The sequence below is a fragment of the Schistocerca nitens genome, chromosome 1 (genome assembly GCF_023898315.1).
Source record: "Schistocerca nitens isolate TAMUIC-IGC-003100 chromosome 1, iqSchNite1.1, whole genome shotgun sequence".
Classification (NCBI taxonomy): Eukaryota; Metazoa; Arthropoda; class Insecta; order Orthoptera; family Acrididae; genus Schistocerca; species Schistocerca nitens.
This window is the reverse complement of record NC_064614.1, coordinates 402954552-402981114: the sequence shown is the minus strand read 5'-3', so window position 1 is coordinate 402981114 and position 26563 is coordinate 402954552. Positions and strand designations below refer to the sequence as shown.

The 26563-nt window shown below is 40.0% G+C and overlaps 1 protein-coding gene across 1 annotated transcript in view; it reads right to left on the bottom strand.

Moving 5' to 3' along the window:
• Positions 1-25989, bottom strand: part of LOC126250209 (M protein, serotype 5-like) — a 296377-nt gene extending 270388 nt beyond the window's left edge. Inside the window, exons 1-4 of the mRNA XM_049951543.1 lie at positions 25966-25989; positions 22709-22831; positions 21929-22051; positions 465-608 (exon numbers count right to left, since the gene is read on the bottom strand). Coding sequence (XP_049807500.1) covers positions 465-608; positions 21929-22051; positions 22709-22831; positions 25966-25989 — 414 coding nt within the window. The remainder of the gene's footprint in view (positions 1-464; positions 609-21928; positions 22052-22708; positions 22832-25965) is intronic.
• Between the last annotated feature and the right edge of the window lie 574 nt (positions 25990-26563).

Genomic DNA, 26563 nt, shown 5'->3' with positions numbered 1-26563 from the left:
CAACAGCAAAACCAGATATTTATCCAAATAAGCTACTGAAACAATGAAGGGCTACAGGGAGACTGAGGGAGAGATACAGCAGTACAACAAAATAAGTACCTGGGTGTTGCAAAGCCAACCAGAAGTGTCAGAAAAGATATCTACAGCACAGTGGTAAAGCATTCTTAAATGTACCCAATAAAGAAGATGTTGCGGCACCATACATTAAATTATTCACAATGTTTATTGGTTTAAGCCAAATAAGAATAGAATGATATGATGTATTGATAATTGTTGGTACTATATGAAAATTACCAATTATATAGCTACTCATGTTCTAAATTAGGTAAAATGATGCCCAGATTATAATACAATATCTACATTTCTTCTAGAGATGACAAAGCAGTGTTATTACATTTTGCATGACACAACCAATGCAAACCCTGCACCCTGAATAAAATGCACTGCCAAAACACATATCTTACTTTCTGAAGCCTCTCATTGTCATCCTTCAGTTTCTCATTGTCATCCTTCAGTTTTTGGTTATCTTCTAGAAGAGCCTGGGCTTGCTCAGCTGCCTGTCCAGCTAATTGCAGTTTTTCCAGGTCGTCTTTCAAAGAATCCAGCTCCTGTAAACAAAGGCAGTCTGCATTATCTTTCAAATATTTTGGCTCAGAATAGTAATGTCTGCAGCTGCAGAGAATTTTGTTGTAGGAAACTGTTCATACTCCCATATAGGCATAAAGACAAATTGTGAAATCTTAACCTCTGGTAACAGTAATATTTTTCGTTTATAATTTAACAACATTTATCATGATTGTTCTTACAACATATAACTACATTACCACCACAATTGTGTATTAAAAGCAGCCAAGAATCATACAATTCCAAACATGGCCCCCATTATCATTCAAACTGATCTTCTATAGACTGTCCTCACTCTAAGTAAACTTTTATATTATTCTACAGTAATGCCCCTGCATATTTTAAGACTACATTTAAGGGTGGAGGGTCTCAACCAAAGGCTCCTTCAAAGCTGTGACATTCTTGGCTGCAGATTCCTGGGCATGTGTTATGGGGCGCTGAATTTCAGAATTCTCTTGATAAGTTAGGGTGCACTACACATTGGAAGCATCTACTCAGGTACCAGAGTACTTGTGGTGTGAACATGGTTTTTTTAGGCTAGGCAATAATTTGAGATCCTGATGAAAAATTTCCAGTTGGTATATTTAACAAGGGATAGAATGTATATCAGAAAGACAGTTTGGATGCCATGGAAGTGGCTGTTCATTGCAATCGACAAAAAAATTGCCCCTGTTGACGTTGAAACTGAGTATACATGTCTGTGAAGTTACCTGGACATAAGTACCTGGCCTAGGTGAACCAAGTTAATCACCAGATGTCTTTATCAGTCAACTGAATCCACTGTAACAGTTGTAGAATCATTCAAAGGAAGTCTACACTTAGCAGCATGGAAATACCTTGATCATGAAGTATTAGTTGGAGGTAACTGTGACCTACTGAGTATAGATGGGGATGTCCATGGCTCCGTTGCATATGGAATGGACAGACAGTCTGGTGAAAACATTTCTTGAAAACTTTCTTAAGCAACCCACACACAGTGGAAATGTTCCTGACCTCGCAGCTACAAACAGACCTGACCTTATCAACAGTGTCAGTATATAGACAAGGGTTAGTAATCATTATGTCATCGTACCAACAATTGTTACTGAGGTTAATAAATTCATCAAGAAGGCTAGTAGAGTATTTACATGGGAAAGAACAGATAAGCAGTTGTTAGTATCTCATCATCACCAATTTTGTCCAATGTATGGTATATGTACAACTTGACCAGAAATGAAAGAGACAGAAGTGGGAGCTCCAAATGGCCAAGGGTTAGAAAATAAAACAGTATAGCATAGTGGCTTGGGCAAGGCATGAGCCATGTATGACAGCATAATTTGAAGGCAGCAGTTGGCATAGTGCAAAGATTTGAAATGGTTACACAAGTGTTGTAAGATTGGATCTTTGTATGAAACTTATTTTATTTTCAATTTTTATGTTACTTGCACTGCATAAATAGCTGAGCTAGTGCTCAATATAATGTATGTATTAATATCTAAATCAATAAAGGAAAAGCAAAGAAATATTCAGTATTGGAAATAAATTTTGAAGAAACGAATGCATCTATAGTGTCCACAAGGATTCTGCAAGTAACTTTCCAAAAGGGTACTGTAATTAAAGTATACAGGGCTTTGTATCCTATTTGTTTTTGTTTTGGCTTTCAAGAGGACTGCATCAAAATACATTCCACTGTAAATCACCAGCTATTCTTGTAAATATTTGGCAAAATGATTCATTACAGATGGCTTGCTGCCAAACTGTATGATGACAGAGAACATTTTATGGGTGTAAACAGGTTTGCTTTTCTATAGAAACTTTACAACAACTGAAAATATGCAACATTTATAATGTGATACAGATGCCAAGAAAATTACTCGTTCTCCTGTATTTACAATGAATATCACTCAAGAATATGTACATCATCAACTGTAAAATAATAAAAGTGTCTAATTTCAGTTATGAAGTTCTCAAGTATGCCTCACAACCCCCATGGAAACTACACCAACATAAATGGATCACATCTCACGAAACCTATGTCAAAAAAAGAAATTTTCTCTAATCAGTTGGCCATGTCAAGCCCTACTTCTTTCATCTTAATTTCTGATCAAGCCCTGCAGATACTATAAATTTGGAATAAATCAGTGATGCTGACTAAGAGTGACTTCCTTAATAGACAATGAATGAACATCATTTAGTACCAAAATGGTGGACACACGGTAATTATCTGGAAAGTTTAAATTGACTGAAAATCATGTTCTGGAGTAGTATGTGCTGAGTAAGTGGATTAAGGATGGAAAACACTTTTGTGGTTTAATAGCTAAATCTGGAAAATAGGAAGGAGAGGTGGTTGCATTCTTGGATCAAAAAAGATGAAAATGTCAACAGCCAAAGTTAGTAGAAGTTTGTGCATCTATAAAAACATTGATGTACAAAGCATTTAACATCTTCCACTTGTCCTACTTTAACAAAGAATGCTGTCAAGAAATTGTGAAAATTCTGGTGCTAATTAAAATCACTGAGTAGGTCAAAAGCTTCTGGCCAGTCTGGTGCAGGAATAGAAGATAGCACAACGAAAGCTGAAGTCTTACATTTTGTGTTTAAATTATCATTCATTCGGGTCTGTACAGACATGCCATTGTTTGACCAATGAGCGGACTCCTTTATGGAGGATACAGAAATAGGCATTCACAATACTGAGTGGCAACTGAGTAGACTGAAAACAAAAAAGTCACTGGGTCAGAACAGAATATCAATTCAGTTTCCAGTCAGTACTCTACAGCAATGGCACTTCACTTAGCATGTAGTTATCACAGTTCTTCCCTAGCCCAAAGTTCCATGCAAATGGGAAAAAGATCAGGAGACTACTGTATATAAGAACTGTAAAGGAATGCACCTGCAGAATTACAGATCATCATCAGTCCTTAATATAGGTTTGCTGCAGAATTCTTGAGCATATTCTAAGTTTAAATATAGCAAAATTTCTTGAGACAAAAAAAGCTTCTGTCCACAAATGAGCATAGATTTCGAAAGCATCATTGTTATCACATGATATCCAGTGAACAATGGATGGAGAGCAACAAACTTATTACATATCCCTACATTTACAGAAAGTATTTGCCACAGTTTCCCACAGCAGACTGTTAAAGGCCTTAGAATATGGACTAGGTTGCTAGATATGAAAGTGGCTCAAAGACTTCATAATCATTACAACCCAGTACGGTGTCCTTGATGGCAAGTGTTCACCAGAGACATGGGTATCATCAGGAGTGCCGCAAGAAAGTGTGATAGGATTTCTCTTGTTCACTATGTACATAAATCATCTGATTGATAAGGTAAGCAGTAGTCGATGGCTGTTTGTTGAAGACATCAAAGAATAAAGGTGAGTATCAACACTGAGTGAGTGTAGTAGGATAAAAGATAACTTAGAAAAAGTTTCTAGTTGATGTGACGAGTGGCAGCTTGATCTAAAAGTAGACAAATTTGACTTAATACAGATGAGAAATAAAAGCAAATCTTTAGTGTTTGAATTCGTCTGTTAGCAGTGTGATGCTTAACAAAGCCATATGAATTAAATATGTGGGGGTAATGTTGCAAAGCGATACAAAATGGAATGAGTATGCAAGGACAGTAGTAGGGAAGGAGAATAGTGGACTTCACTTTATTGGAAGAGATTTAAGAAAGTGGAGACCACATGTAGAACACTTGTGTGATTCTTTCTTGAGAACTGCTATAGTGTTTGGGACCTCCACCACGTTGGATTAAATGAAGACAATGAAGCAGTTCAGAATCATGCTCTTAGATTCATTACCAGCAGAATTGATCAACATGCCAACGTTACGAAGATGCTTCACGAGTTCAATTCCTGGAGAGAAGATGAAGTTATTTTCATGAAATGCTACTTTATAGACTACACACCCACATCTTAGTGAAGAATGATTCTACTGCTGCTAATGTAATTTCTCACAAGGACTGTGAGGACAAGCTAAGAGATATTAGAACTCTTAGGGTGGCAAATAGATAGTCAGTCGGACTTTGCACCATTTGTGGACCAAATAAGAAATAAAATGACCAGCAGTGACATGTGGTACCCTTCACCGTGTATCATGTTATGGCTTGAAGAGTATGTATACAAATGTAGATGAAGACAAACTTCATAGTGCCAAACATTTGAGTAATACTTGCAAGTGCAGTATGTAAAATAATCAAAATACTGTTAACCTTGCATGAGATTACAAGTGGTTAAAAGTAAAATAATAAATAAAGGATTGTTTTAGCATAACTAATCTACAAACAACTCCTAAACAGTTTTTTTCCGCTGCTAATCACTTGTGCAGGTCATTGCTAAGACTCTTTTACCACAAGAAACCACTATGTAAAGTGACTTGTGCAATGGAGATAAAAGTATACAAGCATATTTAGTATATTGCAGTAGAATGTGCTGTGTCTCAAAGATGAATAGGCAATGCAGCATGTAGGCACTGATGAAGCTGCCAGCATGACTTAAAGGGTCTTTTTAAATTTAAATCATGTTATCAAGAAGTGTTGTAAACATTGTAAACATGAGAACTCATCCTTCAAGTGATGGTGTCATTTAAAAATTCAACCACTACTGAAAGACACAGTATATTGCAAACCTGTTTTAATGGTCATCTGCTGCCCACACTACATACTGATGATCACTAAGTAGAAATTATGGTGTGTGAGTGCTCTGCAAGGAATTCAATAGCTTTGTGTTCTGCCATTTTGGATGCGCCACAATCTTCACACAATCAATTTGGTCTCTAGGCACACATTACAAATAACAATACAAATTGAAACTTCCTAGCAGAATAAAACTATGTACTGGACCGAGACTCGAACTCGGGACCTTTGCCTTTCGCGGGCAAGAGCTGTACCAACTGAACTACCCAAGCATGACTCACACCCCGTACTCACAGCTTTACTTATGCCAGTGCCTCATCTCCTACCTTCCAAACATTACAAAAGCTCTCCTCCAAACCTTGCAGAACTAGCGCTCCTGAAAGAAAGGATATTGCGGAGACATAGCTTAGCTTATGTTAAGTGTGGAAGGTAGGAGACAAGGTACTGGCAGAAGTAAAGCTGAGAGGACGGGGCGTGAGTCGTACTTGGCTCAGTTGGTAGAGCTCTTGCCCGCGAAAGGCAAAGGTCCCGAGTTCAAATCTTGGTCTGGCACACAGTTTTAATCTGCCATGAAGTTTCATATCAGTGCACACTCCGCTGCAGAGTGAAAATCTCATTCTGGAAACATCCTCCAGGCTGTGCCTAAGCCATGTCTCCGCAATATCCTTTCTTTCAGGCGTGCTAGTTCTGCAAGGTTCGCAGGAGAGCTTCTGTAAAGTTTGGAAGGTAGGAGACGAAATACTGGCAGAAGTAAAGCTGTGAGGACGGGGTGTGAGTCGTGCTTGGGTTGCTCAGTTGGTAGAGCACTTGCGCACAAAAGGCAAAGGTCCCGAGTTCGAGGCTCGGTCCTGCACACAGTTTTAATCTGCCAGGAAGTTTCATATTAGTGCACACTCCGCTGCAGAGTGAAAATCTCATTCTGGAAACATCCCCCAGGCTGTGGTTAAGCCATGTCTCCACAATATCCTTTCTTTCAGGCGTGCTAGTTCTGCAAGGTTCGCAGGAGAGCTTCTGGAAAGTTTGGAAAGTAGGAGACGAGGTACTGGCAGAAGTAAAGCTGTGAGGACGGGGCGTGAGTCGTGCTTGGGTAGCACAGTTGGTAGAGCACTTGCCCGCGAAAGGCAAGGATCCTGAGTTCGAGTCTCAGTCTGGCACACAGTTTTAACCTGCCAGGACGTTTCATATCAGTGCACACTCCGCTGCAGAGTGAAAATCTCATTCTGGAAACATCCCCCAGGCTGTGGCTAAGCCATGTCTCCACAATATCCTTTCTTTCAGGCATGCTAGTTCTTAAAGGTTTGCAGGAGAGCTTCTGTAAAGTTTGGAAGGTAAGAGACGAGGTACTGGCAGAAGTAAAGCTGTGAGGACGGGGCATGAGTCGTGCTTGGGTAGCTCAGTTGGTAGAGCACTTGCCCGTGAAAGGCAAAGGTCCCGAGTTCGAGTCTCGGTCCTGCACACAGTTTTAATCTGCTAGGAAGTTTCATATCAGCGCACATTCCACTGCAGAGTGAAAATCTCATTCTGAAAACATCCCCCAGGCTGTGGCTAAGCCATGTCTCCACAATATCCTTACTTCCAGGAGTGCTAGTTCTGCAAGGTTCACAGGAAAGCTTCTGTAAAGTTAGGAGGGTAGGAGAAGAGGTACTGGCAGAAGTAAAGCTGTGAGGACGGGGCGTGAGTTGTATTTGGGTAGCTCAGTTGGTAGAGTACTTGCCCGCGAAAGGCAAGGGTCCTGAGTTTGAGTCTTGGTCCAGCACACAGTTTTATCTGCCAGGAAGTTTCATATCAGGGTACACTCCACTGCAGAGTGAAAATCTCATTCTGGCAACAATACAAATTATCACAGTATATAAAGAGGACAGACAACAGAAGGCTTGGAGTAGAATCTGCATCAAAAAATTTGTGTTCACTTTACCAGTGAGTGGTGGATTTGTCTGATGCCTGCCGATCATCACAAAAGAGTGTGGAGGCTTCGAGAAACAATGCATTTCTCAGATCTCAGGCATGCAGGCCCAAGTCTTCTGCCTGGAGGAGGGTCAGTCATTCCTGTTGACAGCCACGCAGTATAAAAACAATATCATCCAACCTATTATCCAGCCCTAAAGCCAATACTTCATGATAAATTTATCTTTCAAGACAACACCCATTGCGCACACCTTGCCCACCTCATGAACATCATCTTGCTCTAAGGAATTGAGCAAGTGGAATGGCTTAAGGGACCTGCTGTCATGAACCCAACTGAGCATGCTTGGGAACAGCTGAATATTACAGTGCATCATCACAGGAACCCTCCTGAAAAACTGAACGTGCACCACTGCAAAGGCAGCCAAGTATGATAACCACACTGAGCACTGGGCGCATTCTGTCACAAGGCTGATCGGTGGCATTACAAAATGACATTGCGCTTGCCATAAAGGGCTATGTTCAGAATGGAGCAAACAGTATCATTCTGTACCTCTTTATATGTCAATGTATGCAGAAAAGACATGCCCAAGACACACAGAACATACACAAAACATTGGAGGATTCCCAGTGATGTGGACACCACAGACATCAGTTATGTACTAGAAGCAAGTATACAGAACTAATAACACTGTTCAATGAAACAACCACTGTAAATCCAACAGATAAAGGTAAATATTTATTTTTGCTACCTCTGGCTACATGTAAATATTTTAAATAAAGCTATGTGAATTTCACTCATGCAACTGTTTTTGTGTTTGTAGCAAAAGTATCTATTTCATATCTGCAGACAGAATAGACACCTCTGGCAATTAAGATCGGATTTAAACATCCATAGGACTGAGACATCCACCAGATGTCCTATTAGTTATAGGGAGCTCCAACGTTAGGCGGGTTATGGAGCCCCTCAGGAAAATAGCGGGTAGGTCGGGGAAGAATGCCAGTGTGCACTCGGTGTGCTTGCCGGGGGGTCTCGTCCGTAATGTGGAGGAGGCCCTTCCGGCAGCTATTGAACGCACTGGGTGTGACCGGCTGCAGATAGTAGCACATGTCGGAACGAATGACGCCTGCCGCTTGGGTTCTGAGGCCATCCTTGGTTCCTTCCGGCGGCTGGCTGATTTGGTGAAGACAACCAGCATCGCACGCGGAGTGCAAGCTGAGCTTAATATCTGCAGCATAGTGCCCAGAGTCGATCGCGGTCCTCTGGTTTGGAGCCGTGTGGAGGGTCTAAACCAGAGGCTCAGACGACTCTGCGACTATAATGGTTGCAAATTCATCGACCTCCGTTATTGGGTGGAGAACTGTAGGGCCCCCCTAGACAGGTCAGGCGTGCACTACACACCGGAAGCAGCTACTAGGGTAGCAGAGTACGTGTGGCGTGCACACGGGGGTTTTTTAGGTTAGAGGGACCCCCCCTTGGGCGAAACGATAAAATACCTGACGGCTTACCAGAGAGAACATTATCATCGTTGATAAAGAACGTCCGTCCTCAGAGACCAAAAACAGGAAAAATTAACGTAATATTGGTAAACTGCAGGAGTATCCAGGGCAAGGTTCCTGAATTAGTATCTCTTATTGAAGGAAATAGTGCGCATATAGTATTAGGAACGGAAAGTTGGTTAAAACCGGAAGTGAACAGTAACGAAATCCTAGACACAGAATGGAATATATACCGCAAGGATAGGATAAACGCCAATGGTGGAGGAGTATTTATAGCAGTAAAGAATTCAATAATATCCAGTGAAGTTATTAGCGAATGCGAATGTGAAATAATCTGGGTTAAGTTAAGTATCAAAGGTGGGTCAGATATGATAGTCGGATGCTTCTATAGGCCACCTGCATCAGCAACCGTAGTAGTTGAGCGCCTCAGAGAGAACCTGCAGAACGTCGTGAAGAAGTTTCGTGATCATACTATTGTAATAGGGGGAGACTTCAATCTACCAGGTATAGAATGGGATAGTCACACAATCAGAACTGGAGCCAGGGACAGAGACTCTTGTGACATTATCCTGACTGCCTTGTCCGAGAATTACTTCGAGCAGATAGTTAGAGAACCAACTCGTGAAGCTAACGTTTTAGACCTCATAGCAACAAATAGACCGGAACTTTTCGACTCCGTGAATGTAGAAGAGGGTATCAGTGATCATAAGTCAGTGGTTGCATCAATGACTACAAGTGTAATAAGAAATGCCAAGAAAGGAAGGAAAATCTATTTGCTTAACAAGAGTGATAGGGCACAAATCGCAGAATATCTGAGTGACCACCATCAAACGTTCATTTCTGAGGAAGAGGATGTGGAACAAAAATGGAAAAAATTCAGAAACATCGTCCAGTACGCCTTAGATAAGTTCGTACCGACTAAGGTCCAAAGCGAGGGGAAAGATCCACCGTGGTATAACAATCATGTACGAAAGGTACTACGGAAACAAAGAAAGCTTCACCATAGGTTTAAGAGTAGTCGAATCATAGCTGATAAGGAAAAGCTGAACGAAGCGAAAAAGAGCGTAAAGAGAGCAATGAGAGAAGCATTCAACGAATTCGAACATAAAACATTGGCAAACAATCTAAACAAGAACCCTAAAAAGTTTTGGTCATATGTAAAATCGGTAAGCGGATCTAAATCCCCTATTCAGTCACTCGTTGACCACGATGGCACCGAAACAGAGGACGACCGAAGAAAGGCAGAAATACTGAATTCAGTGTTCCGAAACTGTTTCACTGCGGAAAATCGTAACACGGTCCCTGACTTCAGCCGTCGCACGGACGCCAAAATGGAAAATATTGAAATAAACGATATCGGAATTGAAAAACAACTGCTATCACTTAGTAGCGGAAAAGCATCCGGACCAGACGAGATACCCTTAAGATTCTACAGTGATTATGCTAAAGAACTTGCCCCCTTTCTATCAGCAATTTATCGTAGATCTCTGGAAGAACGTAAAGTACCTAGCGACTGGAAGAAAGCACAGGTCGTTCCCATTTTCAAGAAGGGTCATAAATCAGATGCGAATAATTATAGGCCTATTTCACTTACGTCAATCTGTTGTAGAATAATGGAACATGTTTTGTGTTCTCGTATTATGACGTTCTTAGATAATACAAATCTCCTTCATCATAACCAACATGGATTCCGCAAACAGAGATCATGTGAAACCCAGCTCGCCCTATTTGCCCAAGAAATTCACAGTGCCGTAGACACTGGCGAGCAGATTGATGCCGTATTCCTGGACTTCAGGAAGGCATTTGATACGGTTCCGCACTTACGTTTAGTGAAAAAAATACGTGCTTACGGAATATCGGACCAGGTTTGTGATTGGATTCAGGATTTCCTAGAAGAAAGAACACAACATGTCATTCTTAACGGTTCAAAATCTGCAGATGTAGAGGTAATTTCGGGAGTACCGCAAGGAAGCGTGATAGGACCTTTATTGTTTACAATATACATAAATGACTTAGTTGACAACATCGGTAGCTCCGTGAGGCTATTTGCAGATGACACGGTTGTCTACAAGAAAGTAGCAACATCAGAAGACTCGTACGTACTCCAGGAAGACCTGCAGAGGATTAATGAATGGTGCGACAGCTGGCAGCTTTCCCTAAATGTAGATAAATGTAATATAATGCGCATACATAGGGGCAGAAATCCATTCCAGTACGATTATGCCATACGTGGTAAATCATTGGAAGCGGTAACGACCGTAAAATACTTAGGAGTTACTATCCGGAGTGATCTGAAGTGGAATGATCACATAAAACAAATAGTGGGAAAAGCAGGCGCCAGGTTGAGATTCATAGGAAGAATTCTAAGAAAATGTGACTCATCGACGAAAGAAGTAGCTTACAAAACGCTTGTTCGTCCGATTCTTGAGTATTGCTCATCAGTATGGGACCCTTACCAGGTTGGATTAATAGAAGAGATAGACATGATCCAGCGAAAAGCAGCGCGATTCGTCATGGGGACATTTAGTCAGCGCGAGAGCGTTACGGAGATGCTGAACAAGCTCCAGTGGCAGACACTTCAAGAAAGGCGTTACGCAATACGGAGAGGTTTATTATCGAAATTACGAGAGAGCACATTCCGGGAAGAGATGGGCAACATATTACTACCGCCCACATATATCTCGCGTAATGATCACAACGAAAAGATCCGAGAAATTAGAGCAAATACGGAGACTTACAAGCAGTCGTTCTTCCCACGCACAATTCGTGAATGGAACAGGGAAGGGGGATCAGATAGTGGTACAATAAGTACCCTCCGCCACACACCGTAAGGTGGCTCGCGGAGTATAGATGTAGATGTAGATGTAGATAGATAGACTCATTGACAGGATTGTGAGGTACTTGGTGGCAGTTAACTAATCCCAGCTGGCTTAATAGGACATAAGTCCTGCATTAAGAAAAATTTTTTTTCCAAAAACCAGCAGCAAAAACTAACAGCAGCACTTGCTTATTTTCTTTTCCTTTTGAAGGCTGAAAAAGTGTTTAATTATTCTTTCCTTTTTGTACTGAAGCAACATACTTGAAAAAGTAATTCTTTTCTTTTGTTCTTCTTTTGTGTCACATTATAAGATCAAATACTTTAGCTACAGTGTGTATTCTGGTCTGTGAGTCTACTGGATACCTGTGAAAAAATTACATGCAAATGAGAGAAAACCCGCAAAATGCTTATTCAGTTTCAAAGTTCTCCAATTAACGAGCTGCTGACATAATTGCACAACAACTGTTTGATGGCAAACTCGATTATCTAAAAGCTTTCAATGCACATATAAACTTAGACAATGCCATATCTAGATTCTAAAGGGCACATCCTGTACCAGTACAACATACTATTTGAAATTAAGTAGCCACTGAATCAAATGGTTGGCACAAATTGGCATCCTGAAACCCACCTCAGAAAGCTAATGAGCATATCTTCTGGTAATCACTAGAAAAAGCAAACAGGAAAATTAGACTCCATGCAGAAACCAAAGCCACTCCCAGTACCAAGTACCAAAGAATTAATAGACTAAATACCAGGAGTAATTGTTTATCAAAAATAGATTTAGCATATACTTACTGATGCCTGCTGGTTTCTCTTGACAAAGATATGCATGGCAATTAATGTTCATCAAGGCTTATCCTTCCCTTTGAATGCACCTCAGCACCTGCTTTGCTTCAACAGTTTTTACGACAAGTGAGAATGAATGTTCCATAAAGACCTGTTGTATTCTAATTATTTGGATGATATAATAGCATCCAGAAAGACACTGGAAGAATATCTCAGTAATTTGGACTGACTTTCCCAGATCTTAAGAGACACAGCTTTGAAATCCAATCTGCCAAAATGCTCTGTCTTTAATATGGAAATTGAATATTTGGGATATATCTTTGATGTTCAATGTGCACATCCCACTGCCTCCTTGAAATATCCAGGAATTACAAGTAGTTCTTAAGAAGCATAATTATTATGTAAGATTCATCCTGAACACAACTTAAAAAGCAGCACTGTTGCATCAAATCAGGGATAAAAAAGTTGCTTTCAAATGGAGTCCATAATGCTAATAAACTCTTCAGAAATTAAAGTATGCCTTTCTTACTCAAACTTGTAATACATAATTATAATGTGATCCAATGAAACCAGTGACACTGGCAGTAGATGCATCTTCAAATGGTACTGGCGCAGTTTTATCATACATGGTTCGCAAAACTGAGTGCCCCATAGCATTTACATCAAAGATTTTACACAAGTTTCAAGAAACTTACAGCCATTTAGAAAAAGAAGCATTGGCAATCATTTCTTGAGTTACCAAGTTTCATCAGAATTTGCATGGTACAAGATTTGTTTCTTGTTACCAATCACAAACGACTAACAGCACTGTTCCATCCAGCAAAAGATATATCATATTGAATGGCTCACAAGCTGCAGTGTTGGTCACTACTTCTTTCTAGTTGATGATATTGTTTGCCATCTTACTTCAAAATATGCAAACACAGACATTGTGTTTCAATTGCCATTTCACACTGACCCAGAACTGTATGCTTCAGAAGCATCTTGTATTCAAAGAAATCACTCTGAATCAGAAGTTCTGTAAGCTTTCTCCAATGATCATCAGCAAATCAATGAAGCATCATAAAATGTTCAGTGAGTACATTTGCACAAAAATTTCATTCTAAGGGTAGCCTTCATAATAAGAATTCAGCTCCATAATCACTGGTTCAAAAATATCAAGTGTAAAGCAATAGTTTTTCTCTAAAAAATGGGATAATTTTGTTACACATGCCAAATGAGCGAACTAGAGTCTTTATTCACACACTATTACAACATAATATTTCACATCTTTTATGTGGAAGACATTGGCATATAGTCGAAAGCAAACAGTTAGCACACAAACATTGCAGCTAGATGGGTGGAAAACAAACTGAAATGATGACTTCACACAGCCACATTTGCACAGAAAACGAGGCAGAGCTACACTAAAAAATTTTCAACTGAACATGACCAAAAGGTTCTTGGTGATGTCTTCATATATATATTTTGCTGGTGCATTTTGGAATTTGGCATATCAAGAGGGCTCCATTCTCTCCTCAGTCAAATGGGAAGCCACACACTTAGCATGCACTTTCAAGGCTCAAATGTCTGATTTTTATGCTTGTATACATGGTAAAATGGACTACTATTAATTCTTAGCACTTACTGTACAATTCCATTTGCAGAAAAATAAAGAACTATTGCATGGTCAATCTCATCACATGTTAATGCATAAGAACATTGTTTCAGAGGAAAATTCAATAAATAAATAAATAAATAAATTACTAACATGATCAAGTCTATCAAGTGTACAATAAGCCCCACAACTTGGAGCCAGGGTTTGTCATACAGGTGACCAGCAAACTATACAATTCAGGTCAAAACAAGCACTTGCCAATGACACCAAAACCAACTTTGATTTTGTACATACACTGTAGATTTACGTTTTTTAGAGATTCTTCCAGGAAACTAGTTTACTGTCTGTACACAGCCACTACTGGTTGTAGAGGTCCAGCAACACCCATGAAAATCAACACCTTTGCCACAGTCATCCACTCAGCAGCCATATCAGATGTTGCTGCAGCATCCATCTCAACCATCAATGACTTCTTTCATGGACATCTTGCCATCATCTTACCATTGGCACCATGATCATCAGTACTATAATTACAGCCTCCTGTTGACTGTGGATGTACATCCTATTTCTGGTTTTGACAATGTTATGAAAAGGATAGATTACTACTCAGCATATAGTGGAGACGTTGAGTCACAGATAGGCACAACCAAAAGTCTGCTAAACACGTAAGCTTAACTCACACACATGGCCACTGCCTCTGCCCACTGAGGCAAAATTGTGAGCAAGTGTGCATCATGAACATCCAATGGATTCCAAACCTACAACCTCCTTCCTGGCCACCATGACTAATTATATCCTCACACCACGATTCCTTCACCTTAGAAGGCATTGTCTACAAACAAATCTGTGATATGACAACAGGCACCAGTATGGCACCATCCTATGCCAACATATTCATGGTTCAACTAGCAGAATCCTTCCTAATCACACAGAATCCCAAACCCCTCATCTGTTTCAGATTCATTAATGTCATCTTCATGATCTGGACAGAGAGTGAGGAGACCCTACACACATTCTTCCAGAACCTTAACACCATCTCCCCCATTCACTACACTTGGTGCTACTCAACCCCATTGGGTTATTCATTGTTCACCTCCACCTCAAAATGGCTACAACAGTACCTCCACCATATGGAACTTACCAACTCCAGAAATACCTCCAGTTCAACAGTTGCCACTTGTTCCACAACAAGAAGCCTGGCAACCTGTAGCCATTGCATCTGTAGTGACAAGTAATCCCTCTCAAATATACCATGGGTCTTACTGAGGCCTTCACAGATTGTAATTGCTTTCCCAACCTTGTACAGATACAGATATCCAATGCTTTTTCTCTCCGGTTATCCACCACCTCCCAAATACCCACTGTCAAGCTGCAACTGAATAACATAGTCTGACAGGGTTTCAACTATTTCTTGTCTACATCTGCACCTACTTAGAGACTCCTCGGAACCGCATGACCGCTACAGTCGCAGGTTCGAATCCTGCCTCGGGCATGGATGTATGTGATGTCCTTAGGTTAGTTAGGTTTAAGTAGTTCTAAGTTCGAGGGGACTGATGACCTCAGATGTTAAAACCCATAGTGCTCAGAGCCATACTCCAATATCCAACATCTGGGATGTAACTGAGTGTACCACACACCACTACTAGTCATTCCCTTTTCTGTTCCTCTTGCAAATAGAATGAGGGAAAAAAGATTAACTATATACCCCCATATGAAGCCTAAATCTTCATGTCTTACCTTCTTGGTCCTTACATGCAATGCATGTTAAAGGCAGCAGAATCGTTCTGCTGTCAGCTTAAATTGTCGATTCTCTGAATTTTCTCAGTAGTGATCTTTGAAAACTATGTTGCATTCCCTCCAGACATTCCCAGTGTAGTTCTCAAAGCATATCTGCAACACTTGTGTGTTGTTTGAGCCTACCACTAACAAATCTCTCAGCCCACCTCTGAACTGTTTCACTGTCTTCCTTTAATCCAACATGGTACAGATCTCAAACACTCAAGTAGTACTGAAGAATAGGTCGAACTAGTGTCCTATACAGATGAACCATCAACTGCCTTGCCACAGTGGTAACACCAGTTCCAGTCAGATCACCAAAGTTAAGCACTGTTGGACCAGGCTAGAACTTGGATGGGTGATCTTCAGGTCTGCTTTGCACTGTTGGCAAGTGGTATGCGCTCAGCCCTTGTAAGGCAAACTGAGGAGCTACTTGATCAAGAAGTAGTGGCTCCAGACTCGTAAACTGACATAGGGCCAGGAGAGTGGTGTGCTGACTTCTTGCCGCTCCGTATCTGCATCCAGTGACACCTGTGTGCTGAGGATGACACAGCAGCCAGTCAGTACCGTTGAGGTTTCATGGCCTGTTAAGGCAGAGTTTAGTTTTAGTTTTTACAGATGAACCATACTTTTCTAAAATTCTCCAAATAAACTGAAGTTGACCATTTGCCTTCCCTACCACAATCCTCAGATGCTTGTTCTATTTCATATTGCTTTGCAGCATTACTGCCGGCCGCGGTGGTCTAGTGGTTCTGGCGCTGCAGTCCGGAACCCCGGAACTGCTACGGTCGCAGGTTCGAATCCTGCCTCGGGCATGGGTGTGTGTGATGTCCTTAGGTTAGTTAGGTTTAAGTAGTTCTAAGTTCTAGGGGACTTATGACCTAAGATGTTGAGTCCCATAGTGCTCAGAGCCATTTGAACCATTTTGCAGCATTACTCCCAGGTATTTAAATGACATGACTGTGCCAAGCAGGACACCACTAATCCTGTATGTGAACTTCATGAGTTTGTTTTCACTACTCGTCTGCATACATTCATATTTTTCTACATTCATCATGCCCCACTAGAAATTTTGTCTAAGTCATCTTGTACCCTCCCACATTACTCAACTTCGACACCTTACCACAGACCACAACTGCAGATGGCTGCCCATCCTGTCTGCCAAATCATTCCATCGTGTCTGCCAAATCATTTATGTATATAGAGAACAACAGCTGTTCTAACATATCACACTTCCCTGGAGCACTCCTAATGGCGCCCAAGTCACTGATGAACACTTTCCATCGAAGACAACATACTGGATTCTACAACTTAAGAAGTCTTAAAGCCATTCACATGTTGGTGAACCTTTTCCATATGCTCGTACCTTCTTTAACAGCCTGCAATGGGACACCCAGTCAAATGCTTCTCAGAAATCTAGAAACATGGAACCTGCCTGTTGCTCTTCATCCATAATTCACAGTACATGGTGTCATAAAAGGGCAATCTGAGCTTTGCATCAGCAATCAATTCTAAACCATACCAATTCATGGATATAAACTTCTCACTCTCAAGAAAATTTATTATATTCAAACTGAGAATATATTCAAGGATTCTGCAGCATACCAATATTAGGGGTCTGTAATTTTGCAGGTCCATTCTTTTGCCCTTCTTATACACATGAGTCACCTGCCCTTTTCTCCAGTCACTTGAAACTTTTCACAGGATGGGAGATTCATGAGATATACAAGCTAGGTAAGGGACCAATGCCTCAGAGTAGTCTTTGGAAAACCAAAACTGGGATTACATTCGGACCTGGTGACTTATTTATTTTCAGCTTCTTCAGTTGTTTCTCCATGCCAGGGATGCTTAATACTATGTCATTCATACAGGTGTTTGTTTGATGGTCAAATGATGGTATATTTATATCATTCTCCTCCATGAGTGATTTCTTGAATGTGAAATTTAGAACTTTGGCTATCGTATTGCTATCTTCAACTGTCACACCAGACTGGTCAACAAGTGAGTGGATGGAAGCATTAGACCCACTTAGGGATTTTACAAAGGACCATAATTTTCTCAGACTCTTTGCTAGATCTTTTGCTAAGGTATGGTGGTGATAGTTGTTGAGTGGTTCATGCACTGATATTTTTACAGATGCTATTAACCTTTGCTTGTCATCATTTGAACACACTCTTTTGAACCAAGAGTTCGACAGCCCCTACTTCCTCAACATTTTCTGAATCTCATTATAAGACCATGGTGGGTCTTTTCCATGCTTTATCGGCTTACTAGGCACATAATTCCATTTCCAATCTGCTTAAACTTTACCCATAATACCTTTACTGATTATCTGCGCTTACCAGCAGAAACATGATCCTAGCCTTCAACACTGATTTATTACCTTTTGTAATCAAGGTTTCTATAATGACATCATGATCACTAATCCCTGTTTCTGTACTGATGTTGTCGATAAGGTCCAGCCTACTTGTAGCTACAAGGTCTAAGATATTTCTATTGTTTGTGGGCTGCCAAACTATCCACTTAAGACAGTTTTCAGAAAATGTGTTCAAAAGTACTTTCACATGATTGTCCTCCTGTCTGTACCTGCTCTGTAGGTTCGAGTCACCTCCAACTAGTAATATGTTATCTGGGTATTTGCACACTACTAGCCATAGACATTGCTTGAATTACTTCATTGCAGAACTGGGTGACCAGTAAAAACAATTAACTTGGTTTCACCTAGACCTGTTATACATGACCAGATAACTTCACTGTCACACTCAACTTTGATCTCAATAGAGAAAACACTTTTTTTTTTCCAGCTACAATGAACGTTCCTTGTCCTATGGCCTCTAATCTCTCTTTCCAGTATATGGTGCATGACTTGCTAAATATCTCAGCACTTTCCATTTTGGGTTTCAGCTAGTGCTCAGTCCCAAGAATAATTTCAAGTGCAAGAACTTTCCTGGATGGCAGTAAATTTGGGAACTTTGCTACAGATAATTCGACAATTTACTGATAAAATTTGGACAGTTGAAGTGCTGTTACTCTGAACATGGTCTGTCTTCTCTTGCTGCACATTGTCTGGTAAGAGTTCATCAGAGTATCTCAAATTATTGCCTAGCAAAAGATTCTCATGTGTACTCCACAAGTACTCTGTTACCTGAGTGCCAGCTTCCTTTTCGGTAGTGCACTGCTGACCCATCAAGGGAAGTCCTACAAATTCCCAACCAATAATACAGCTCTAGAAATCTGCAGCCAGCAGATGAATCCTTTGGTTGAGACACTCCACTTGGCTACAAACCAAAGTACCCCAATTAACAGTGGGAACAAAGCTGCAAATTGTGAGCTCTACTTGGACCCCACACTTGAGGCTAGCAGCAGCCTTCACCACTTCTGACAGCCACCTGTATGAACAGAGGATGGTCTCAGAACCCAACTGACAGGCATTTTTGGTGCTGATGTTAGCCACAACATGCAGCTGACTACGCTCTGCATGCACAATACCCACAGAGGCAAGGCCGCCTCCATCTCTTGAATGAAGCCCCTCAACAAACATACCAGGTGCACATTGTCTTTATTTCCAGCCCTAAATGCTTTATGCCTAAAGGACTCCATAATGTGCCTAACATTGGAGCTCCTGATAACTAGTAAACCCCTCCCCCTGTGTGCCTGCTCAGACCCTGCTGAATGAGCAGCCACCTGTCCACTACAGGATGACTGAGTGAGGCTAAACAAGCAGTCTCTGCCCTGGCCATCCACCTAGAGCAACACAAATGCATTACCACCCATCACTCACTCTGCTGTGAGGGCAGATCCACTGTGACAAATACACTAGGAGGTCCCTTGGTAGTAGAGCCCATGGCCAAAACAAGCAATGCATGAGGTGTGCCATTTGGTGCAGGAGGCTCTCCATCACAGCTACACCCTGAGGCAACAGCCTGAAGATGACTGATCAGAGCCAAAAGCTTGTTCAGTTGTTCACAAATTGCAGCCAGTTCCTCCTCTGTCTGCACACAGCATGCAAACATTCCACCCATAGGAGCAAGACTAACTGAAGGCATAAAATATAAAAAAAAGTGACAGAGTCCTACATATGCAACTTACTACCCTCCTGATGTGTCACCAAAATGAAAAATGTGATTCAGACTAACTGAATTTACTCTTACAGAATGTGAGCTTAAACTTCTTAAATGGAAACAAGCACGACATTTTAGAAATATACAAAGAAAACACAGGAAAAGGTAAACACTTAAGTTGCTGCTCTTTAGACGTTTTTAAGCTGAGAGCTGGAGAATGTCCTACCCACTATCCTTCCCACCCCTTCCATAATGGTATCCCACCATCCACTGCACCTACACAACATCCCTGTCCATCCCTACTCCATCCCTGCTCCCAACTCCTTGTCACATGGTTCATATCCTTATAATATACTGAGATGCAAAACCTGTCCCATCTATCCTTCCATCACCATCGACTCCAGTCCATTCACAAGTGTCACCTATCACATCAAAAACAAAGCTGCCTATTAAAGCAGTCATGTGATCTGGAAGCTAAGGTGCAGCCTCTGTTCTGCGGTCTATATGGGCATGACAACCGACAAGCTGTCTGTCTGCAGGAATGGCCACCAACAAACTGTAGCCAAGAAACAACTAGATCAGCCAGTTACTGAGTACACTGCCCAACACTATGTTCTTCACTTCAGTGAGTGCTTCACAGACTGTGCCACCTGGATCCTTCCTACAAACACCATCTTTACTTAACTTCACAGGTGGGAACTCTTCTTGCTGCATATCCTACATTCCCATAACACCCCTTCCCCTCCCTTCCAAAACCTTTGTTAGTCACTGTTCTTCACCTATCCTTGTTCTCACACCAGCACTACACAGCCTTCTATTCCACCAATGCACCCACAGTCTTTTTATGTCTCTCCTTTTCCACCCCTCTCCCCCCTCTCGATCCACTGCCTAGCCTCCTGACTGCACCATATGCCTTACCCTCTCCATCACATCCCCATATGCTCCCATAAGTAGCACTTCAACACTTTTCCATTTCCCATCCTTACCCTGCTATCCCTCCCCCTACTAACCCAGCCTTGTCATCACCCTCACCACACAGGTTGATTGCAGTCTGGCCTCAGCCACCACAGGCAGTCGTGTGTGTGTGTTAGCCTATTTCCGAAGAAGGCCTTTTGGCCAAAAGCGTACAGTCTTTTGGTTGTGCCTGTCTGCAGCTCAACGTCTTCATTATGTGGTGAGTACCAATCTCTAATTTTCATAATATTGTCATTTTTCCATTCCATTTCTCCATTTCTGATTTTGTAGTACATGTTTCCATGAATTCTCAAGGTGAATGTTGTGAGGTGTTTTGGACCCTGCTGTATGCCACAGCCACCTGTCCAACTCCCTAATTTCCATCAAGCATAGGCCTTCCACATGTCATCATCCATCATGATACTACACAAACACAGTATGAAAGTTTTGGAAGAACTGGCAGTTTTCATGCTGACTGAACACAACACTGCTAGTGCACTGCTCCAAAAGCGGCTGAGAATGATAACTCATTGGTCATCATCAGACTCTACACTCACTCTGTATGTTCCATCGCTCACAGGAAGACAGAAGGATGGGATTATATACAAAGACACAGGTATCTGTAAATAGCTACAACTTCAACAGAGCAAACAGTTTCCTTTATTGCCTCTTTGTAAGTAGGTGCACATATGTAAGATACGTTGAAAACAGGTGGATTATTTGCTCTACCGTTGAGACTGCCATCAGTGGCAGGGTCACAAACATTATTTACCAGAAGCAACTTTCAGAACTAAGAACACTATGCAGTGATGAAAACCATTGTAAATCCAACAGATTAACTTAAAGTATTTGTCTCTGTAAGCTTTGCCTATGTGTAAATATCTTACAATAATATGTGTAAATTTTACTCATGTAACTGTATGCCTTTGCGTTTGTAGTCTAAATATCTACCTGAAATTTGCCATTTAGAACTGCACACACAAAAGAGGCAACCTGCAAATAATGGGACACATACAACATCTCAACTATGTAGTAGATATCATGGCATAGAGGAATCAATGCATGTGGTGAGCCAACATGGTACTGAATGTTACCAAGCAAAAAATTCTGACTTTACACAGGTCCTTTTTTAAGTTCTACAAGGCTTATCCTATCATTCCCTTTACTCTTTGAATCTAAACTCACACATATACAGATGGTGCAGAAAAATTAATTAAATTCAGTAAGACACATCCAATATAAGAAGCAAAATCTGGAGAAAAATTAGTTTCAAGTAACAGATCTTACCTTCTGCAGCCTCTCATTTTCATCTTTCAATTTCTGGTTTTCTTCTAAAAGAGCTTGGACTTGTTCAGCTGCCTGTTCAACAGACTTCAGTCTTTCCAGTTCTCCTTTAAGTGAATCAAGCTCCTGTAAACAAATGTTCTCTGCACTATCCTACAATTATTTCAGCTGAAGAAAGACTTTCTAAATTTTATCTTCAAAACTTCTGATAAAGGTTAAATGAACCCAATAATATACTTCAACAGTTATTAGAAATTATGTAATTCTGTATGGACACAAAGAAGGATTATGCAACTTAAATAAAAGATTGGAATACAATTTTAAGACTCACAATTGAACTTCAGAGAAAAACACACGCCCGCGCGCGTGCGCTCACACACACACACACACAGCGCCCCCCCCCCCCCCCCACACACACACACACACAAAGAACTTTGTCTGACAAAGTATGGCTATTATGTAATCAACTACTGAAAAGTAAAATGAATCATTTCACACAGTAATTGATTGATCATTTGATAGCATAACCCTTAGAAGTACTCTGTAGTGGTTTCTACAAATGTCTTTAATAATTACATGTTAGCACACTTCAGAACATTGATACATCACATTGAAAAATATAAATGTAATGTTCAAATTAATCTCCTTAAATTCAAAGTGCACAAATTACACAGATCCATATTGATTTTAAGATTCTTTCAGATATAGCCAATTCATAGTCAACTGATGTTATTCATTTATGAAAGTACTGATTACAAGTCATTATCTAAAGGAAAATCTTACTGTCTGAAGGCTCTCATTTTCATCTTTCAGTCTCTGATTATCTTCCAAAATAGCCTGCCCTTGCCCAGCTTGCTGTTCGAGAGACTTCAGTCTTTCCAATTCTTCTTGCAGTGCATACAGATCCTACAAACGAGATCATTCTGTGTTATTTTACAATTATTTTAGCTGTACCTGTTAGCTATACTGTCTATAAGTGAGCAAGAAGTCTAATATTTTATTTTAGTAGTTTCTAGGGTATGACTTATTTTACACTGATTATGCTTTTGTATAATAGGGAAAGTTCCGAGAGAATGTAATTAACTTAGGAGTAAAGGATACCACTCAGTGAATAGCAAAAATATTTAGTTGTCAACAGGCACACACAAAACAGAATGAAAACTTGCTAGATTTCAGAACAAATCTTTTGACAAGCTAGAGCACAATTTCTCTCTCTCTCTCTCTCTCTCTCTCTCTCTCTCTCTCTCTCCCTCCCTCTCACTCACTCTTTCTTTTTCTCTCTCTCTTTGCCTTGTTGTGCTTTTACTTGACCTCAGCAACATTTTGAGAAAGAAATTTGTTATGTATTGCAAAGGTTTGTTACATAAAGATATCAATTACTGCACTTTAATTCAAACTCAATCAATCAATTCTAGCCTTCCAACAGACTGTTGAGCACTGAGACAAATAGTGAAAATTGTGATAGCAGACACTGTTTGCTTGATTGAGTTGCATTAAATTATAAATGAACAAAGTTTCAGCTGCTATATTCACTTTATATTTTTCAGAATGCCTAGTGACAGAAGAACCCAGCTATTCTTTGTAGAAGAGAGACCACTTATGAGTTATGAAGAAGGAAGGTAGAACCGAAAGGAACCATTTGAGATAGTCAAATGCCTGGTGTACAACAGATTAATGAGCCAAGTGAAGTAAGTTTGGCTGCTGCTGCAAATTGTGCTCACTTTGAGAATATTTTAGTGGTGACTCAATTTGAAGGTGGTTGTACTCTGAACAAAGTACAGAGGTTACAGGCCAGTTTTAACTATTACATAAATAGAACTGGTAACTTCATGGGTATGTTTAAAGACCAAACTGTTATGTAGGTAGCATTGGTAACTTGGTGAGTGTGTTTGAAGATCAGGAACAAAGTTTGGAAACTTATAATAAAACTATTAGTGAGTGGTCTGAGGCCGATAATAGAAAGATAAGTGAGTCTGGAAATGAAACCAATCAAAGAGAGTGGGTCCTAGTGGTGAATTAGCAATTTCTGAGAGTCTGTTCCCAAAAATACAAAATTCATTACAGGAATTTTTGAGTATTACATGGATCTGTCTTTGAATTTAGTAGACCAAATAGCTGAGTTTTTGTATTTTACTGCTGAATTCCAGAGAAAAGTGCAGGCTATGAAAAGTGAGAGATTTGGATGTGTTATGGTTGATGGTAGTAAAAGTACGAGATGGATTACCTGAAGAGGTACCACAGACTGTACAGGAAAAAAGCACCTTAAAGCAATTTTGGGCTTGAATTTTCCAAATAATACACCCCCCTCCCAGAGGTCTGCAGGAGTTAGGGTATAATCAATATGGTCATGAGCATAATATACTGCTGAATCCTGAATCAGCAGTGTATTATGCAGAACAAATTAAAAAGAGTACGGTAGCTTTGGATCTATCTTATAGTCAAGAACAAGTGATACATAGTATTTTATGTGGGCTAATAGCTGAAAACAGAGTAGTGTCCCCAAAAATATAGCACAATTAGATGAGGCAATACACAAAACTTATTATACAACATCCTCCCCCAAGATCATTATGAACTGTCCAATACCACCTTTTTCATATTCATACATATATTTATCATACAATTCAGAGCTTCCTAGGGCCTTTTATGAGTATTTTTATACGTATTTTTCAATTCAGTTTATCCAAAAATCCTATTCTTCTTTGTAAATACTTATATAATATTCTGGAATGATATACATTCTTATGATTATCAATAGGTTGTCATTAACAAAAATATGTAAATATGCCAAATTAAGTATCAGATCATTAAATTGAAGTAATAAAATGTTTAGCAACAAATATTAAGAGGCTGTGAAAATGTTAGGATAAACAACTAATTCCTCTAATTACCATAATAGCAATTTGTAATTTTGCTAACACAAAAACCTCATTATGATTCAAATGAAAATAACAATCATTATGCAGTGATGTAATTTCATTAGTTATTCAATTTATCTAATTCATTGTAATTAATGATACTTGTAAATTACACAGATATTTACCTCTTGTTAGTTACGCCACCCAAATTCAGGTAATTATGATATTTGAGAAAATGTGTGTATTTAATTTATGTAATCTGGCAATGCACGGTGTGTATACTTCTAACATCATTAGCAACAAAATCCATATGGTCACTAATTATGAAATTAAAGTAAAATCAAAATAATTGCTGAAATAAGATTGTGAATTAATTTTCAAACATATAACGAAGATGACGATAAAAATATTGTGTTATTTGATGTTATATTTTATAACCTGTACAAATGTAACAGCAGTTAGTTTAGATGAAATAATTTTTAATTGTAAGTTACAGTTTGTAATAAATTGACAATGGTAGCAATTGTTAAAATTGTATTTAAAGTAATGCTGTGATTCTGCGTGGGGCAGTTCAGTGTGGTTTAGCTCAGTTTCATCAGTTGTTTTTCACTTAATGTCAGTTCTGTCAATCAGTTGACGTCAATAAATAATTGGTCAAACTTGAAATTTTCGTGATGTTCTCATTGTTTGCAGCATCCACAACAAGTTGTTTTTCACTTAATGTCAGTTCTGTCGATCAGCTGATGTCAATAAATAATTTGTCAAACTTGAAATTTTCGTGATGTTCTCATTGTTTGCAGCATCCACAACAATGATCAACCACAGGCCAATGCAAGTTACGTAGTAACATTTAAAAGATCATTACAAACTGAAGCTATTGAATTCATGGATTTGTGAAGGGATAGGTAGGTTATAAAGGATGGTTGCCTTAATAATACAACTTCAAGTGTGAGAGTGAGAGGAGAGGTATAATGAAGAAGGCTGTCCAAAAATAATTTGTAGGAAGTGTGGAGAGTCAGGCATGAGAAGAAGGAATGTGTGGGAGAAAACAGTGAAATGCAAGATTGATGATAGTTAAACGGCAGGAATAGGAAATTAATTAGCACTATTAATGACTGTTTGTGCTTCATTAAATAATGAACAAATGTACATCTTGCTTGACTTGGCACTTAGATAACTGACATTTTCATAGGTGGTGGTGACCATTCTGGATCTTGTGTGAAAGGTTGAGTGGTGCAGAGTTTAGCCAACAGTTACAGTTTGGATGCCATTAAAAAGAAAGGTTGTTCAGTTTTAGTTTTGCCCACATAGGCAAGGTGGTTTAGTAATGGTTGTTAATGCCATGCCAATCATAATACTGGAGAAACAAGTGAGGGGGAGCAATTAGCACATTTAGACACCTTTGTTAAAATGCAGATCAAAACAGTTTGTGCTTAATTCCTGGATTTTTGATGCAAGATTTAGGAGTCACCAGTCTATTAGAATAAAATATTCAGTTGACTGATAAATGTAAATGTCGTGTGGCTAGGGCCTCCCGTCGGGTAGACCGTTCGCATGGTGCAGGTCTTTCGATTTGATGCCACTTCAGCGACCTGCGCATCGATGGGGATGAAATGATGATGATTAGGACAACACAACACCCAGTCCCTGAGCAGAGAAAATTTCCGACCCAGCCGGGAATTGAACCCGGGCCCTTAGGATTGACGGTCTTGTCATGCTGACCACTCAGCTACCAGGGTGGACAGTTGACTGATTATGTCCTGGTTAAAAAAATTCCATA